Raw genomic sequence first — 17571 nt, forward strand, 5'->3', positions numbered from 1 at the left:
TTCTTTGTCTCCTTCTCATGGGGGCTGTACAGCAAGGAAAGGCCCGTCTTCTTTGTTCAGGTTAAAATATTGGAAAAAACAGCATAGACAGGCCAGTTCTGTAGCCAGATGGAGTTCTGCCTGCTGCCTTGCAAAAGAGGAAGCAGCTCGGGGGAAGCAGGAGCTTCTGATGCATTTGTATCCATTATTTAGTCTGACATCATGTCAGGGCAGTCAAAGACAGCACCCAGACACTGGATGACAGCACGTCCATGTACACGCGTATGCACAAGTGTGCATCCTGGACACTGGTTTGTGCTTGGCCTAGAAAAGTACTTTTCATTTGTGGGAGATGGAGTCAAAGGACACCACCACTTGGGTAGAAAGCACACAAACACATTCAGGGAAACAGCAGGGGTAGGAAACAGCAGAGAAGGAAGCGATGGTGAACACGAGCACGCAGCCTCACCCACTCAGCAGCTGGAGGACAATGCGACACTCACCCATGGTCTGGAAGTTGAGTGCCACCATCTGACAGCCGACGTTCCAGAACATCTGGGGCATGTAATTAGAGGAGTCCATCCGGGTGCCTTTGGGGTAAATCCGGCTCATCTGTCGCTTGTTATATCTACAGTTGCTCTATTGGAAACAAGTCTGGAGCGCTCCTTGTGTACCCTGGGGCTCCCTCATGCATTCAGATTATGAAAATTGGTTTAGCTCTGCTACCAAATGCTCAGAGCCTTCCAGACAAGAAATCAGAGAGGCCCTTGGAACAACAGGCTCCTTTCCCATACCCCTTCCACTTAAGGACAAGCATCTGGCAGCTTTGGTGTTCACTTCAGCCGGATGCATCCTGCCAAGAATCTCTGTGAACAGCCCCCAAGCCACCCTGGAAGATCCCATGTCCCACCTGCACACTTTTTATCTCTGATGAAGAGCTTACCAGGTCCTGAAACCTGAAGGCAGTTGGATATGCCTCAGCCTCACCCAAGCTCGATTAGGTCTCATACTCCATACCACCAACCACACTGGAAGAAAGTTGCCAAAAGGATACTCTACAAACTGCACAGGGAACTTGGTCAGCAGATCACAAGCCTTCAGCTCTGTGAAGGAAGAGATGACGTAACTCCGGTTCTTCTCTAGAAGCAGAAGATAAGAAAGCATTTAGAAGAAAGGCATGCCCAGCCTCCACTTTGTTTGTGGGGACTGATGGGCCCAAGAAGCACTTGATCTGTTTACTCCCTCTCTCTATGGGTATCGTTTTCTATTAAGGCAATTTACCTTTCTCCGGTCCCTTGAAAAGAGACTGAAGAATACTCCTCCATAAAAGGTGACTGATGTTTACCAGAAAGACCACAGTTGTGCACTACAGGACAGGAACTTCCTGGCCTACAAACAGGATTGGCTCGCAAAGTTTAAATGGCAATAATTTTGCCCATTTCTCCCTGGTTTTCAGGGACCTTTAAAGAATAGCTCCTGCCTGGAATTTTAGTCCCAAGTGAATCCAAATATTCAGTCTTGCACCAAGTCCTTTATTTTGCCAAGGTTCCCCTTCTTCACTCCCTAACTTTTTCCTTTTTCTTTTCTTTCTTTCATCAATCAAACCAGCTCACTCAAAGCCAGACCCAAATGAGGGAACTGTTTAGAGGAACCTATTGTGCATAAAGAAATTGCATCCATTTTCAGTGTTTGAGATGTTTCTCCGTCCAGTTGCCACAGAAGAGGAAGGCCAGACACACACATCAAGAAAAGCTGGACTCAACTCTGCCCTCAGAAGCAGCAAAGCAAGCCCACAGAGATGTCACTGGTCTCCAGGCTGTTTCTTTTCATCCTCACTCATGTAACTGGGAGCAGTATCTGACACAGTCCCTTGCCAATTCCTTACTACAGGGAGGAGGGCAGCGGGGAAGTGTTTGAGACCATGCACATGTTGTGGGAGAGAGAGAACACAATAGAAAATGGGTGAAAGCAAGTCCCAGAGGCAGGTGGAGAGCACCAGCATCTGAAAGCACTGCTCTCCTGGCTGAACGGGAATACCAGGGATCCTGAAAGGACTGAGTTTGACTTACCAGCAGAGACTTCGAAGGAGTCAAATTTGATAGGCTGTATGTAATTAACTAGGCTGGACATTTCCTCGTATGCTGTCACTTCCAAACCTGCAGTGCCCTGAGCAGAAAACAAAACCCAAGAGAAGACAGATGAGGAAGCCTTTCCTAGAGATGAAACAAAACACACCTAGGCTTCACAATCAAAGAACTCTGGTGGCTGCCCCAACCAGAGCACATCAGTTTCTTTGGCTTCTGGGTCCTACAATGACATTGCAGGCAGTGTAGTCAGGGCACAGAGTTTCTAGGTAGCTTGGCAAAAACTGAAACTGAGGCGTGCGGAGAGGCATTACTATGTAAGAAACCCAGGACCTCCCTAACCTCTCAAAGCACAGAGTCTGGGACAAACCTGAGACATTGTTTTCCCTCCTTTCTGAGGGATACTAGGGTGATGAAAATGGAAAATTGATTTTGTTTTTATTCAAGGGAATGCTGATCTTCATGTTTCAGTAACAGTTTCTATCAGACTAAGGCTAAGCTTCCCCAGACATCCTGGTGACACAAAGTTACCTCCGAATCATGCAGAATATCAAAGGCAGAGTCAGAAAATAAAACTCTTCTGCCATATTCTCTGTGCTTGCAACATCGTTTCTCTTATTCAGTTTCTCCTGCAAAAGCCATGTTGCATGGGTGAAGAAAACCTCCGATTGGTGACAGCAGAGTTCATTCCTCTCTGCATTTTGGGTTCATCTCTAATCAACGTGGTGAGGCCCCAGAGAAAAACAAACAGAAAAGGAACAGAAACAAGTGACAGTACCTCATCTGACTGCATCTTTTTAATTTCCTCTTCATCCAGGTTTCCAAGATGTTCATCCTCTTCTTCTGGTTCCTCTTCTGCCACATCACCTGCCCAGACTAAGCACACACAGCCCACATCAGCAGTACGTATCAGCTGCACCCTGAGACAAGACATCACAGAGTGCTAGTAACGGAGAGCTCTGCAAAACCTCACAATCAAGTCATGCAGGAGCAATAAATGGAAGAAGAATCCAGTTGTATTAGGCAAATCCAGATATGAACTAGCACAGTCTAGACTAGGATGCTCGAGAGATCAAACCACTCCTCCCACAGGCTCCCCTGACAATCACAGTGCTGTTTTCCCCACCAAGGACACACACACTCATGGCAATAAATACCCATTTCTAGGTGCTCTGTAGTGGTGCTCATTTTGTCTTCATATGACTTCATGTGCTCCTACCATGACAGGGACTGAAAATTCAGTGTTCTACCACAGGTCCCTGGGCTCAAGAGGTGACAGCCTTGACACTGAGGAAGGGGAGGAGTCCTGAATGTCCTATAAGCCTTCAGGAACTTCACAGTGAAGAACTAGGCCATCATACATTTATGGTTATCAGAGAGCTACAAGCAGTAAAAAATTATTCACCCTTTGCTCAAACCATTAGCCAGTGTGTGTCAATGAATTACCAACTCCCACGGCCATATGCCTCAGAGTAGGCAGAAGAGCTGGCTGATGGGCAGGGCATAAACTGATTGTCTCTTCTCGTTGGAATCAAGTGCTTGAAAATATTCTGAAGATTTCATTTCTCTTCCAAGCTTATACTGCTTCTTGAGATAACTGAATTAATGACCAGTATTGCCTTCCCTCAAGCTAGTACTGGGTGATTTGGAAGGGCTCCAGCGGGCCAGACTTGCTCATCTAGCTATGTTAGTCTCATTTTCCCTTCAGACTTACCAGTATCTTCAGCATCCACAGGGGCTGGCTGCTCGATGATATCTGGTTCCACATTCCTCCCTTTCTTCAAAGAGTTCTGCCTCTTCCCAGATACAGATTGGTTCTTTTTGTTCTTAATCAAGATTTTCCCTAACAGATCCTTAGGACTTGGCAAAGGAACTCCTGGCTTCAGCTGCAACAGATAAACTTCACACTGAATTGTCATCACAAAGACAGAATTCAAACACTCGCCTCTCCTGTCTCTCCCAGCACCATTCCTCTGGCCGTTAACTGCTGCATGGACACATCTCTCTCCCACTGTATACGTTAATTTCTCTATCTGCCAGCATACCCCACTATATCTATGCGATTTTCTCCAAAGACTTCATCTTTGGTTTCAGACAAGCATTTTGCACCTCTCAGCCCTCTCACATTCTGCTCCCTGCACATGCCATGTTCTTCCCAACCACCCATCCTGCACCATAACAAACAAACAAACAAATCTACGTGTCCTGAAGCCATCCCCACACCTCTGGCTTTCCCATTCCACCTACTTCTCTCGTTATCCCAGAGCTTCAGCACTCAGAGCAGCACTCAGGCCGTATTTAAACACTCTGCCTGCAGCAGATTTGAAAAAAGATCCCAGAGTAGGTGGCTGAAGAAAAGGATGTATGACTCAGACTGCTTCTTGACCCTGAGCAGACAGCAACAGGCCTATTAATAATTTAGCTAATACCCTGGACTGTTTCTCCTCACACCACCTCGCTGCCCGTTTCTCCCCATTGCCTGGACAAGGACATGGGTCTGGACTGTGGGCAGCTGCTGATTTGCTCACTGCTTCCTTTCAGCTCTTCTTTTGATCTCAGTGCTTGGAAATAGATGTTTGGGCTAGGCACCTCAGCTCCTCCTCCACTATGTATCCCAAGGAACTGCCTCATGCTGTGCAGAACACAGGCACTGCCTGTTATTTGTAAATCAGTGTCCATTGACAAAGTAGCTGAAACAGCAATGTGGATGGGGATCATCAAAGATGCCACCGTGTCCACAAAATACATGCTTGTACAAGTAAACTGATGACTAGGGTCATGCAGATCAGGAGCTCTGTGCCTGGAAGGGAGTATTTCCAGGTTGGTAACAGGAATTGAGAAGCATTGGTAGGAAGAGCCTGAAATGCTACTAAGCCCTTGTTCCTGTTTCATTCCAAAGCAAGTGCTGGCAGACAGATTTGAAACAGAAGTGTGTACAAAAATACACTGATCCATCTTGGTACAACTGATATGACTTGGTTACCTACAGCTCAGTTTCCAAAGCCACTCAAGTCACAGAGTGTTAAATAAGAGCAGAGTCAGGCAAGTGCTTAAGGAAACCTCTGCGACTGAGAAGTCTTCCATCCACTTACTGTGTTGCTCACCCCTACAAGTCAGGCTTATTTGTCCATGTCATTGTCTTCTCTTTTACTGTCCTTGCATCTGTTGTGCCATCTCCTAGCACCACAAGTCACCATATTTTCAGAAAGATGTCTCCACTAGCCTCCTTCCCCAAATTCCACTTACTGGGTATTTTTCCAGTGGCTCTGTCAGCAGCATATCTCCAAATATAGTTCTGCAATACTCAGCCATCTTTGCCTGCTGCTTGGGCCTAATAAACAAAGAGATAAAGCAGGAGTGAACAGGCAAACAGATGCCCAAATCCAGTGCTTAGCATGAGCAACCATCTTGAGAGATCCACATACTCTACTCAGAAAATGATCTCTTGCCTTCACTTAGACAGCTATGCAGATTTTGAAGTCCCTTCCCAGGCCCATTCCCATTTGTTCATACTCTGCCATCTTGAGCTAAAAGGCTGCACAACTGTGGTCACTCTCACTCTGCAGTTTACTGCTCAACTTTCAGCTCTCACCCACCTCCAACTGCGTCAGTTATCTCGGTCAGTGTTTCATTTCAGCTCAGGCACTCACTGAAAACCCAGCAGCCCTCGCCTGCATACTTTCTGCTCCAGAGAACACAGTCCTCCCACATCTGGCCCAGATATCACCAGATACTCACGAGTCCACGTGGTTCTCGAAGGACAGGATGACAGGGTAGAGAGATGTTTTAAAAGCACTTTCTGCAATGGCCTCAATGGCATCCTAAAGGAGAGGCAATGGTCAGAGAAGAAACCAGCTCTCATTAATATGAGTCATGCAGCTGAGCTCTCGCTGAACAGACGCCCAAGTTTCAGATCTCCAAAATGATCATTGTCAGGGGCTTCTCTTTTAATGTAACTAATCTTGTCCCAGTAAGGAGGTGAGAAAAACATCTTCTTTTTCAAACTCACCCAGATTTCCAGCTCCAGAGGATACATCATGCAGCTAAACTCAATAGCTTGCATAATAAACGAAGCTAAAGATGTAAGAATATGAGGTTTTATTTTTGTTCCATAGTTCAGTGTATACATAAACCAAGGTGAAAGCATCTTGCCAGAGAGGCAATCCACTGCCACATGCACTTTGAATTGGTAGAGAAAGGTGTACGTGGTACCAGATTAAGCTGCTTCAAACCCTGTTTATGCTTACCTCTCAACCTGTCCAATTTTCTATCATTTCACCTGTTTATAAAATCCTTCTGCCTAGCAGCAGAGAAAACTGGAATGTTCAGTAACCAGCAGTGCTGACATTTCAAATGCAAATACCATGGAAACGTTCTCAGCATTAATGATATAAGAAAAAATACTCGTATTTTCCCCAAGGCCCTGTTAAACTGCCACAAACTTTCCACTATTTTCTTTTCTGGTGCTGCTAATTGCCATGGTAAAGAAGTGTCATTTGCTTCTTTGCAATTATAGCCCTCTACTGCCCTAAAAATCGTGGTTCAGCCATGCTCTCAGCAGTGAGGCAGGCTGCCACAGCCGCTCCTCCATGGACCACTTGGATTTTCTACCACAGAAACCTGCAAGGTTCAGAGGAAGAGAAGCTACAGGCAAAGCTACTAAAAGGCCACAGGCAATGGTGGAAAAGGGAGAGAAGTGCGGAGGAAAAGATCTATGCATTATCTTAAGCTAAAGCCTGGGCACGTGGTGTGTTAACAGGTTATAATTTCTTTGAGGTACAGTCACATGCTTTAGCAGAACTCTGCAATTCCAGCAGCTACAGATGTCATTATTTCTCCTACCTGTAGTGAACTGCTGGGCAAAAAGCAGCGGTGGTACTACAGGATTTGGGGAATTACTGACACTGCATATGATGATACCTCTGATCTTAAGGATTGGTGTTTTTTTCCCCACATGAATATTTGAGTAACAGTGAAGTGTGGGAACTGGGGAGAAGAGACGGAATAAGAATAAATAGCTTTAAAAAGAATATAAATACTCCTGTGTAAAAGAGTGCAGAAAAAATAAGTGTGATGCACCGATTTTTAACCTGCAAGCTGTTTGTAACTTCTGTGGTTAAATGCTCTAAATTTCCAAGGGAGATGTAGGCTTTGGACTGTGCTTCTGAAGTCTGGGAGCTGAATGTTCAGGGAAACCATCTGCCCAGCATGCTAGAGGGCAGTTGCTCCACTGAACACATTCCACACACTCATGTCATTAGGAAATAATTAAAACCTATTTCACCAAAGCACCACCATGTGAGGCTGTAAGCTGCACAAACCTACTGTAGACCAGCTACAAGATACACTCATTTTAACTGTTTTTAACTGTTTGTTTTCTAAAAGCCATCTTGTTTCTTTCTCTGACATGCCTCCATCCATAAACCCCTCAGTCCATCCACTTGACAGTTCCCTCAGCCAGCCTCTTCAGAGATCAGTCGAAAACCAAGCAGGGGAAAGTGTGTGCAGAGAAAACTCCTTCCATACCTTGAAGAGGATCTCAGTTGTCATGGTGAAGCCGTGAGTGATGATGGGCTCCTCATCCGGAGGACGGCCCTTCCAGCAATCCAGCTCCACGCAGCGGCAGCCAGCCAGCAGTGTCTGGCGATACATTTCAGGAGACGAGATACCAGAAAACTGACCAGCTGGAAGAGTGCAGAAGGCTCAACATTAGCTATTCATGTGGGATGCTTTCTGCATAAGCTGGAGCAGCAGAGTTCCCTGCCATCCTCAGGCAGGCATACGAGGCAGATTGAGAAGATTTTTTTCAGTTACAGGGTGACATTACTTCTGACAAAGCATTTAAGTGCCAAGCCCCTCACAGTTCATTACAGCACTCAGCCCTACAAACTTCAGGGCACATACATCTGCCTTTCTGATGGTCAGCATCATTCATCCATCCGTGGTGGTGGGACCTACGTGTTGGCACTGAGGCAGGCTCTGGAACTGCCCATACCTGTTAAATATGTGTTGTGTGATGAATTGATGAAGTAGTGTGAGAGTGGCTGGGTCATGTCTTGGTACAGCATCAATTTGTCCAGTGCTATCACGTTGTTCTCAGGGCCACAGAGAAACCAGACCATCCCCTCTGGAGACAACTGCCCTACATGGAAAACAAAGCCATTAACTACCAAACCAAAATGATTCCGGCAACTCCTTGCCAGTGCATTACAACACAGAGGCTTGTGAGAATCAGGCTGAGTGCTCCCCTGGGAAAGTCAGGGTAGCAGAAGGTGCATGATCCTCTGCTACTTTCACACTACCTCTACAGCAAGACTTTTTGGCTGAGCAAGACTCACCTCTCTGGATGTTAATCCCGCTGGGCTCATACTTCTCTATCAGGCTTTGCACCTGCTCAGGTTTGGCTGGTGGGAAAAGGATGTCATTGAGGCGGGAGTCTCGCTGCTTCTTGTTGATAAACTTTGCCAAGTGCTCCTTGGTCATGTAGGGCTTTGCTTTTAAATGACTAAGGTGAGAGAATTACAGAGGAGCAGCGGTAAGGCTTGTGTATTGCCCAGAAAAACCTTTTCACAAACAAGAGATTGGTCCATTCTCTGGTTAGCAATGAGCATTTGCCTCCCCAGGCCCAGAAATTTCTGTGTTGTCTACATTTCTTCCTGTAAATGATGCTTCCCACTGTGGCCTTTCTTCTTCCTAACTAATTTGATACTGTGCAGAGGTTGTGCTGAGGGGAGAACAAAGTGCATTTTGAGGCTCTGACTCTAAAGGGACCTGAATTTCAGAGCATACTGAATTGCTTGCCCTACGAAATCAAATCTATTTAAGAAGTCACAGATTTAGCTACTTGAAAAAAAGGTCTCTGGCTGTTTATGAGGATCTATGGTTCTCACACTGTACGTGGCATTGTTTGAGGCTAGCCACAAGTAGTATCACATTAGCACGATCTAGTGTCGACCTGGAATCAACCCTCCTGATGGTGACCTTAAGAGGCCCTGCAGCACAGTGAGGTCTAATCTTTTTTATTCCAGCTGTGAGTGAAAGTGTTAAATGCACGGCACTGTTTTGTGACCTGGGTTCCTGCCCTTCTGAGGCTTGAGACCAGACAAGCCGCATAGCATAAAATATCCTCACCCCTCCTTTTTCCCTATCTTTTGCCACAAGGGATCGAGTTCTCTGACATGGCTTGAGGAAAACTTACTGTGAGGTAAATATCTCATCAATCTCAGGTCGTGGACACAGATTCATGAGGAAAGTTTTATACACAGTCTCAGGGAAGTCCTCTGGGTTGATGGCATCATTCTGAGAATGCAATGAGGATGTGTCAGTATCACAAACCCATGACAGCTTTCACCTCACCACTAACACCCACAGTCCAGCACTTGTTTGTGACAATGCAAGCAAGCGACTGGGACATTCGGTAAAGTGTTTAGGAAAGAACAGATGGAGTGAGGAGGCACCATGCTGCCCTATGTCAAAACAGACAGTTATTTAAACTGTCACTCGGTGCCTCTTGTGTGACAGCATAAAATTAAGGCATGATGCAATGGTAGGAGCTCTCAGAGGTCTGGATTGTACTCTGCAGGTTGGCAGAAGTACCAAGATTAACCAACAGATCTACTGCTTCAAAGAGCAGTGGCACAGGCGGCTGGAAATGTGCTGCTTCTTGTGTCACATAGCGCAAGTGATGGAGTCTTAAGTTTTATTGCAATACTATTGGTAAGAACTGATCCTAGCAGGCGTGCAGTTAAGGCATGGCAGCTACGGTAAGGAAGAGATTTCACAGCAACTAAGAGCATCTGGGTTGACAATTTTGTCATATCAAAGAGCATCACAGTCAGGGTAGGCAAAAAGTTTCTTCTCAAACTAGTGAGACCTTCAGCTACCTAGCAAAACCCTTACCTTGCCCTTTGGAAGATGACAAGCGCTTAATGCTCCTTCCACCCTCTTCCTGTCTGCAGGAAACATCTGAAAAATACTGACGGGACAGGGAAAAAAGAAATCACAACATAGCAGGAGTGAAGTCAGGAAGCCTGGGTTTGGGTGGCTGGCAGCTGCAGCCAGAGTGCAAGACACTCAAAATGCACAGCAAAGGAGAGTGATGAGAAGACTATAAACATGAACCTAAGACAGACAGTGCTTCTCCACGGCAGTAGCTGATGTGCCAAGTCCTATAAACCCACAGTGGATTTTCTGACTGCTGCCTTAATACAGAAGTTCTGTATTTCTGCTATGGACTCTGTAAGAGCCCTGTAACTAAACTGCACCAGCTTACTCCCAAAATCTCTCTTCACTGCCCTTCCCCTGCCCCTCTGGGAGGTGCCTCCTGTGGTAGGTGGCCTCATGCCACAAATTCCCCAGGACACTTCGCTCCACAAGACACTATCCCATGCGGTAGCTGGCATTAGCAAGGAATAACTTTGCAGTGAAGACAACGCTCAAAAAAAGCAAACAAACATTGTGCACATTTTCTGCTTTGAAAGATGGCAAAATTTTCTGGAACCTTAGGCTTTCCATTAATTCAAGGAACAAACTTACTACACAGGCAAAGAAGCTGGCACATTAAATGACGGAAGCACAAAATTCTGATGCTGCAGAAACCAAAGCTCATCTGCAATCTAGAAAGCTGGGTACCGGTGTGCAGGGCAGAATTCACTTGGTCAAGCCTTTAGCTTAAAGCAGCTTCTTTGCTGCACTGTGGAATAGTAACAATAAGTGAAATCTCCCAACCTTCAGAATATCCCAGTCAGCAGTAATGAAGCCTCCTCCGTGGATTAATTTAGATGTCAGCTCTATTAAGCTCCTGGCATCACAGGTGCTCAGAGCCAGAAAGGGAAACAAAAAGTGCCAAATGTGTTGACAGGTGGAAAGTGTTCAGTGGGAGCTGCAGCAGACTTATGCAAACTCAGGGCATATTGGCTCCCAAGCTGCCCTTTGCAAGGCAAAAATTTGCAGCACCCTTGTTACGATTCGAAAGGGATTTAAATGTCTAAAAAGAAAGGCAGATGCTCAGTGGAATTTTCAGAAGAATTCAGACATGGAGTTTTGAAAGCCTTACATAGACCTGCACCTGGAGATACTGAGTATTTTTATAAATCTGGCTCTTAATGGCACTATTTAATGGCCTAATGTTTTGCAAAGTACTTTAAGCACTCCACAAGAAAGACAGGCCAGGGCATTGAAGAGAGGTACAGCCTGTACCAGGTATTTTTTCTAGCTTATTTCAGAAGAATAAGCTGTTTTCTCTCTGTAGTAATGCTACCTTGCTTGCATTTTAAAGATCAATTCAAAGTACGCTTCCCTAGTGTGAGTTATTCATTCAAGACCTATACATTTTTAAAAGCCCTTTGATGCATACACTGGTTTCTGACAGAACGAAATTCTGCTGCTGGTTGGTGGTTTAGAAAACAAACAAGGAGAAATGTTTACTGTTGAATAATGATCAACAATCCACACAGCACAGACTTAATCTAGAATCACTATGCAATATAACACACAGTAGGCAGCATATTTATTACAGGTGATTAGCGCTTGCCTCTTGCGATGCTGTGACACAGCATAAACCTAGAAGCAGAGTGGTTCAAAACTTGCCAGTGAACACCCACAAATGCACTACCTTCAGGTCTTTTTTTAAAAAAAAAAAAGAAGATAATATGTGCACCCAAAAGGTAATTCAACATGACAGTGCAGCACTTTGTCATTCTATGAATTTAATCAACGTGGAGGAGCCATAGGATCAGCCACAGAGTGATTTTACTAGGGAAGACTAAGTGGCACAAAATCAATTCCCTGCAGTACCAGGGATAAGTAATAGGCAGGTCCATGCTTCAGCAAAGCAGCCTTGGCTTATGCTAATGGCAGCCCTACCCTGCTGCTCAAAGCCAGCCCTGAGGACAGCGAAGGGCAGATCTCCACTGTTCTGTACTTGAACCAGCATTTACACTGGCCCAGAGATTTGTTCTCAAAGCCCATTTCCCCTCTCATGCACATTCAGTGTAAAGACTGAGGGCGGTAGGATTACACCAGTGAAGAACAGCAGCAGTGGTCACACACAAAGACAGGAGACAAACGAAAGCAATAGACCCCTACTTCAGGCTACCTGGAGAGTCAAGCGAAGAGCTCTTCAAATACAGAACTCTTTATATGCAAGGTAAAATGAGTCCTGCACCCCATCCACCTTTCAACTCAGGTTTACAAAACAATCTGTGATCAGAATTTTACAGAAGTTACTTTGGTTTGTTGATTATTTCTTGGCAACAGCCAGGAAATGAAATCCCTGGCTGTTTAAGATTATTTCTTGCTGTAGATGAAGGCCACAAAAGGTATCCTTTCTAGACCCAAATTATATCCCAGGCCCTTCCTTGGGAGGAACATAGGTGCAGCAGCAGTCCTTTCATGGCCTGAATCCAGAATGACCTCTACCTCTTAGGTGCAGAAAGGGCAGGCAGCTGAAGCCACTGGGCAACCATCCACTCACTACCTGCTCTGCCTTTAGTCTGACTGAACACACAATAAACCAAATATCCATACTCACTTCCTGACAGGAATCTTTCCCTCTGCATTAAGCTGCATCTTCAGCTTCACCAGGCTGTAAAAAAAAACACAACAACCCAGGATTATGAAAATGCACTTGCATAATCTTAGAGGTCCTATTAAGTAAGGAGAAAGAAAAAACACACAATTGGGGGGAAAAAAGAATAAAAATCTAACAGTTAACTGAAAATCAGGGTCCTACAGACCGTGAGCTTAACCTCAGACAGAACCTGTTACTGTTTCTTGGGAAAGAGAAATAGGCAAATTATAAAAGCTTGGATATCAGAAATGTATGATATAGATATAAGAGTATTCCCTATTATTTAGCATTCCTCAGTGATCCCAGGCTGCCCACCAAACAGGATTACTGAGCCAAGGAAAAGAGGCAGCACTTTGCTGGGGTGAGTGCTGTGACCGCAGTGGGAGACACACTTGAGGCTCAGAATTTCAGTTTATCCAGCACCATGTGTGTGCTTGACTGGATCAAGCATTCTGTGCCAGTCAGCTGTCGTGTCACATATGGCCCAACTACCAACCCCCTGCCTGTGCCTTGGGGCTCCTGAGCTGACGCAGGACTTGTTTTGGAGGCCGACAAAGACCCTGGATGTTAAGCTTTTTCTTTCTGGTACAGACACAGCAGTACAGGAATGTTTCAGAGAACAATGTTTTCCAGAAATCACTTACATTTTCTCTAGGAAGGTATACCGAGAAGCGTTGTATGTGAGGGGATTCCGAACGATGGCCATAATATCCTCAGCCCAGCTCTGGGAACAAACACAAGACAGAGACAGTTGGGCGCTATGGAGCTGCACCAAGAAGTACACAGCAACATTGAAAGGGCACAGACCTGTCCTGATACTGCTGGGCTACAAATCCCAACAAGCGCACCCTGAGCCTGGCTATTTCATCTTTCTACTGCCCATATATACCAGCAGCTGAAACTTCTCCACTGAGTTTTCCCAGCTGTCTGTTCAACCATACAAAGCACATGAAGGACAAAAATGACATACTGAATTTCTTCCTCTGGCCCTTCTCCATGTAGGGAAGAAGTTTCTAGAACTATGGAGGTACTAACACCTACATGAACATAAACCTGCTTGTTTCTAACTTTGTCAGTAACATTGATAGGGTTCAGTTCCCTGTCTTTCCCTCTCCTCTCCTGCTCCCTCCATTAATGCTCCAAGCCTTAGTGTTTCCCAGTGCTTCCTTGCCCTCAGGACCCCGATACCTTGCCAACATTCTCCTTATAGGACACAAAGTTATGGAAAGTGAGGTCCACCATGTCAGGGCCAGACACAATAGTCAGAGTCTTAAGCAGGAAGGTGCTGTGAGGGTAATCTAAGTTAAAAACCTCTCGGAGCTTCTGGCACTGCAAAAGAAACAGAACAGATGGGGATCAGTGGAAAATGAGGCAAACTGCATTGACCCAAATTCAAAGCAAGCTTTTGAAAGGTTGCAAAATTGTTTAATGTGATCTTCCTTTCCTCGGCTTCCCTTATTTTTCCTCTTTATTCTGGAGCCTGCCTTACCTGGATCCTCCACGGAACCAAACATTGTGACTAACATCACTGCATGCAGACTGAAAAAGTACAAGTTGGAGACTGCTCTTAAAGAAATTTCTTCTGAAACTTCAGCCTGAACTTGCAGAAAAGCAGATTTGGTCTGCTCATACCAGAGGTGCATAACCAGGTTATTGCAGCCATCCATTTGTCTAAACACCTGCTAAGAAGGGTCTTTTAGATTAGGGTGGTGCCTCTTGCTGTAACCTCCCTCCACCACAAGAAAGATACTATTTGGGACCCAGAAAGTCTACCAGCTTCAGACCTGGTTACAGGAGGGATAGGCTCTCTCCCACGAAGTCACATTTTCTGCTAGCTGTCAATTGCTAGAAGTGGTTTTTTCCATTGCAATTGCAGTATCCTCCAGCAATGGCTCACCAGAGATTTGTTTTGTTAAGTATAAGGCTCATCTGATTAGTCATACTTGGATTTCCTCCCCATGTGAATGTATTTATAGAATCCCTTTAAATTATTTAGCATTTTCTGCATTTGTACGTAAGGCATCACTAAGCCAAGGTATCCTGCAGTTGTACCGACACTATTTATAATGAAAGGATAATTCATTATCCAAAGTGCAGGATAAATCCCTATCAAAGCAAAGAGGCAACCTGTCAGAGCACCTGCTCCTGTAGAAACTAAGGGCAACATTCACGACTGTTAGCAGAGCAGGTCAGCCTCAGAAGTTTCACTGGAGCTGGAATCTGGCCTCTCACTGGATGCACAAACCTACAGTTAGAGACATGACCAAGTCACCGTGTTTCAACAAGTTAACAAGTTAAAACATCAGTAACACACTAGATATCACCGTAACTTCAGCATTTAGCTAAGTTACTTTGGTGTTTGCTATAAACTCAGAGCACACACAATAGTCAGCTGCTGCAGCTCAGCCCGTGCTTAGTGAACTGTTAAGCTCCCACTGACAATGTCTGACCCTTTGCAAGTTGAAAGCGAACTCCCCGTTCTTAGACTTCCATGGACCCAAATTTAGCCCAAACCAACTGAAAACCCCTGTAACGCAACCACCTGTATCACATTGCAATTCAAATGGCAGCGGTTCCATTTCTGCCACAGAATTGTCTCTTTACATTTGGCCTGCAATAGCACAGACTCCACGGCAGCCCAACTTCAGGCATTCTTACACGTCTGCACAATGTCACACACAGAGCTGCATATGTATTTTATAAGGAACTCTGCAGACCTTTTTTCCACTGCATTTTTGCCAAATTTCTGGAGCATTTGCAATTTGGACACATCTGTAACAAACAGGCAGCTTTAGGAAAAACAGGAAGGCCTGGATTATAACTCAAGATCACTCGCTGTCCCTCCCTTCATAAAAGCAGCTCTCTGCAGGGGTAACACTGAAACCAGTATAATCCAAGAGCATTTGGAGGGAAAGAAGCAGGAAAGCTGTCAGCCCCATCCAGATTTGCCTATTTTCTAATAGGGAATTTCTCAAATGGCTCATTTTCACTTTGTGAGCAATTTTCCTTCCCAGAAGCAAGCAGCACCCACATACCTCCACCTCCTTTCTGCACTCATAGCAACTTCTGGATGGAGCGTAACTTTTCATTACAAGTGGCAAAGCGTTAGGATTTTAACTTCAAATTTAACTTAATCTTGCAAACACACTGGTGTTTGTTCAGCTTCTTTAATGCTGTAAATTATCTGAAGCTAAGACAATGGAGAACTTGCGGTTTATGCTGAACTCATTTCCTGTATTTGTTACAAATCGACTCCTCCCAGCCCTTCCTTCTCTGCAAGCTGGCATCGCTGGGCTCTCCAACAGATGTTTCTGTCTGTGCTGTGTCCCCTGCAAACTGAATGCTGGATCAGAGCTTCTGCCTTTATCTGGCCGTGCTGTGCCAGACAAACCTGACGCAGGCCGTGTTTGGTAATGGCCTGATGCCTCATCTCCTCCTCAGAAGTTGTTCACGGTCAGCCTTACCCTGTGCAGCTTTCCATATGCTGTGACCTTTATCAGCGTTAACTTACGACACCTCCTAACACTCCGGTGAAGCTGACAGCTTTATTTTATGAGAAGAAAACTGCAATGGGGAAAGGAAAGGATCATCTTGTTAAGGATCTAAATTGGGTCAGATTTTCCCAGCGACTGACTTCCTGCCTGCCCTTAAGCAAGTCACTCGCTTACTTTGTGCTGCCTGCTTTATGTGGGGATTATCTTCCCCACGGGATAAATGCAGTGATGTTGGAGTAACATTGAACGAAGATGGTGAGAGAGGACCAGAGACTATCAAGGAGCACTGAACCTGATGCTGAGTCTTGGCTCTTTCATAACCTGTGCTCCTTTAGCACCTTGCACTGCAGCTTCACTACAAAATTACTTAGTGTCACGTTGCAGAAGGTTGAAAAGCAGGACAACCATATTAGCCATGCAAATCAGAGGAAGGGAAACATGCTTAGCAAATCCACTTAAAAAAAACAACCCCAAACAAACAGAAAACAACCCACTGGCAGAGTGGTTGAAATACAGATTCAGCTTGCATTTCAATTCCCACCCTGCTGATTTCCCTGAAAGCCTCACCTGGTCGAGCCAGATTCATAGTCCAGAAAAAAGCAAATTCTCATGCAAATTTAAACAAAAAGCCAGGCCTAATGCAAGAGGCAGAGCGAGACACTCCTTCCTCCACTTCAAACGGGATACAGCCGAACGACAGCCGGGTTTTGCCACAGCTGCACGCACTAAACTGACAGTTTTGTGTAACAAAATCCCAGCATCGCTTACGTATCTTCATAGAACACACTACATGATGTGGAGCCTGTGGTATTAGAAGGCAGGACTTGACCACAAGTCTTCCCTTTTGGAGAAGAAAGGCTGTGTTTGGTAGCCAGAAGGTAAAGTAAAGGGAGCACCAACAATTTTTCAGATGTCTTTGGCTCTGCAGGAAACGCTCATGTCCACGTTAGCAGCACTGCTCGCCATGGGATTCAGCAACAAAATCGATCACTGTGAAGTGGGGAGGCTTGTCCTGCCATCGCCTGCACCCTGGGGCCAGCTTGTCTCTGCACCAAGCATCTCGGCGAGACAAGGCAGAAAAAAATACACAGATGAAGCACTCTCAGCTCTCACTGCTGTCTTATCTAAAGGAACCGGAAAATGCAGCAGCACACAGATTCTCATGGCACAAAACAGCCCACGGCATTCTGGAATCAAGCAGGAACAGACTGCAAGAGAGAGATACAGACTGTGCGTCCTCAGTAACTTCTGTCCCTATGGTTTAAGAACTCACACTGCAGAAAGATGGCAGAGGCAGAAAACGGGCCCAACATGGCAAAAGGCCATTATTTACACGTGACCCTTTCCTTGCTCTGCTATTTATAAATCCTTCGCAAACCACAGGCTCTACCCACTTTCCTCTTGCATGCACACACATCAGTTTATCTCCATACAGATTCACAGA

The 17571-nt window shown here is 45.3% G+C and overlaps 1 protein-coding gene across 1 annotated transcript; it reads right to left on the bottom strand.

Annotated features, from left to right (window-relative positions):
* Positions 1-482: 482 nt before the first annotated feature.
* Positions 483-13962, bottom strand: LOC104533279 (1-phosphatidylinositol 4,5-bisphosphate phosphodiesterase beta-2-like; the record flags this gene model as incomplete). Its single annotated transcript, XM_010191169.1, has 15 exons — positions 483-607; positions 1034-1118; positions 2049-2145; positions 2842-2939; positions 3778-3949; positions 5310-5394; positions 5802-5884; positions 7590-7747; positions 8059-8205; positions 8402-8568; positions 9262-9362; positions 9963-10038; positions 12595-12648; positions 13278-13357; positions 13822-13962. Coding segments are annotated over 15 exons (1669 nt in total), but the record flags the coding sequence as incomplete, so codon positions are not given.
* Between the last annotated feature and the right edge of the window lie 3609 nt (positions 13963-17571).

This window comes from Mesitornis unicolor, unplaced genomic scaffold (assembly GCF_000695765.1).
Source record: "Mesitornis unicolor isolate BGI_N332 unplaced genomic scaffold, ASM69576v1 scaffold50338, whole genome shotgun sequence".
Classification (NCBI taxonomy): Eukaryota; Metazoa; Chordata; class Aves; order Mesitornithiformes; family Mesitornithidae; genus Mesitornis; species Mesitornis unicolor.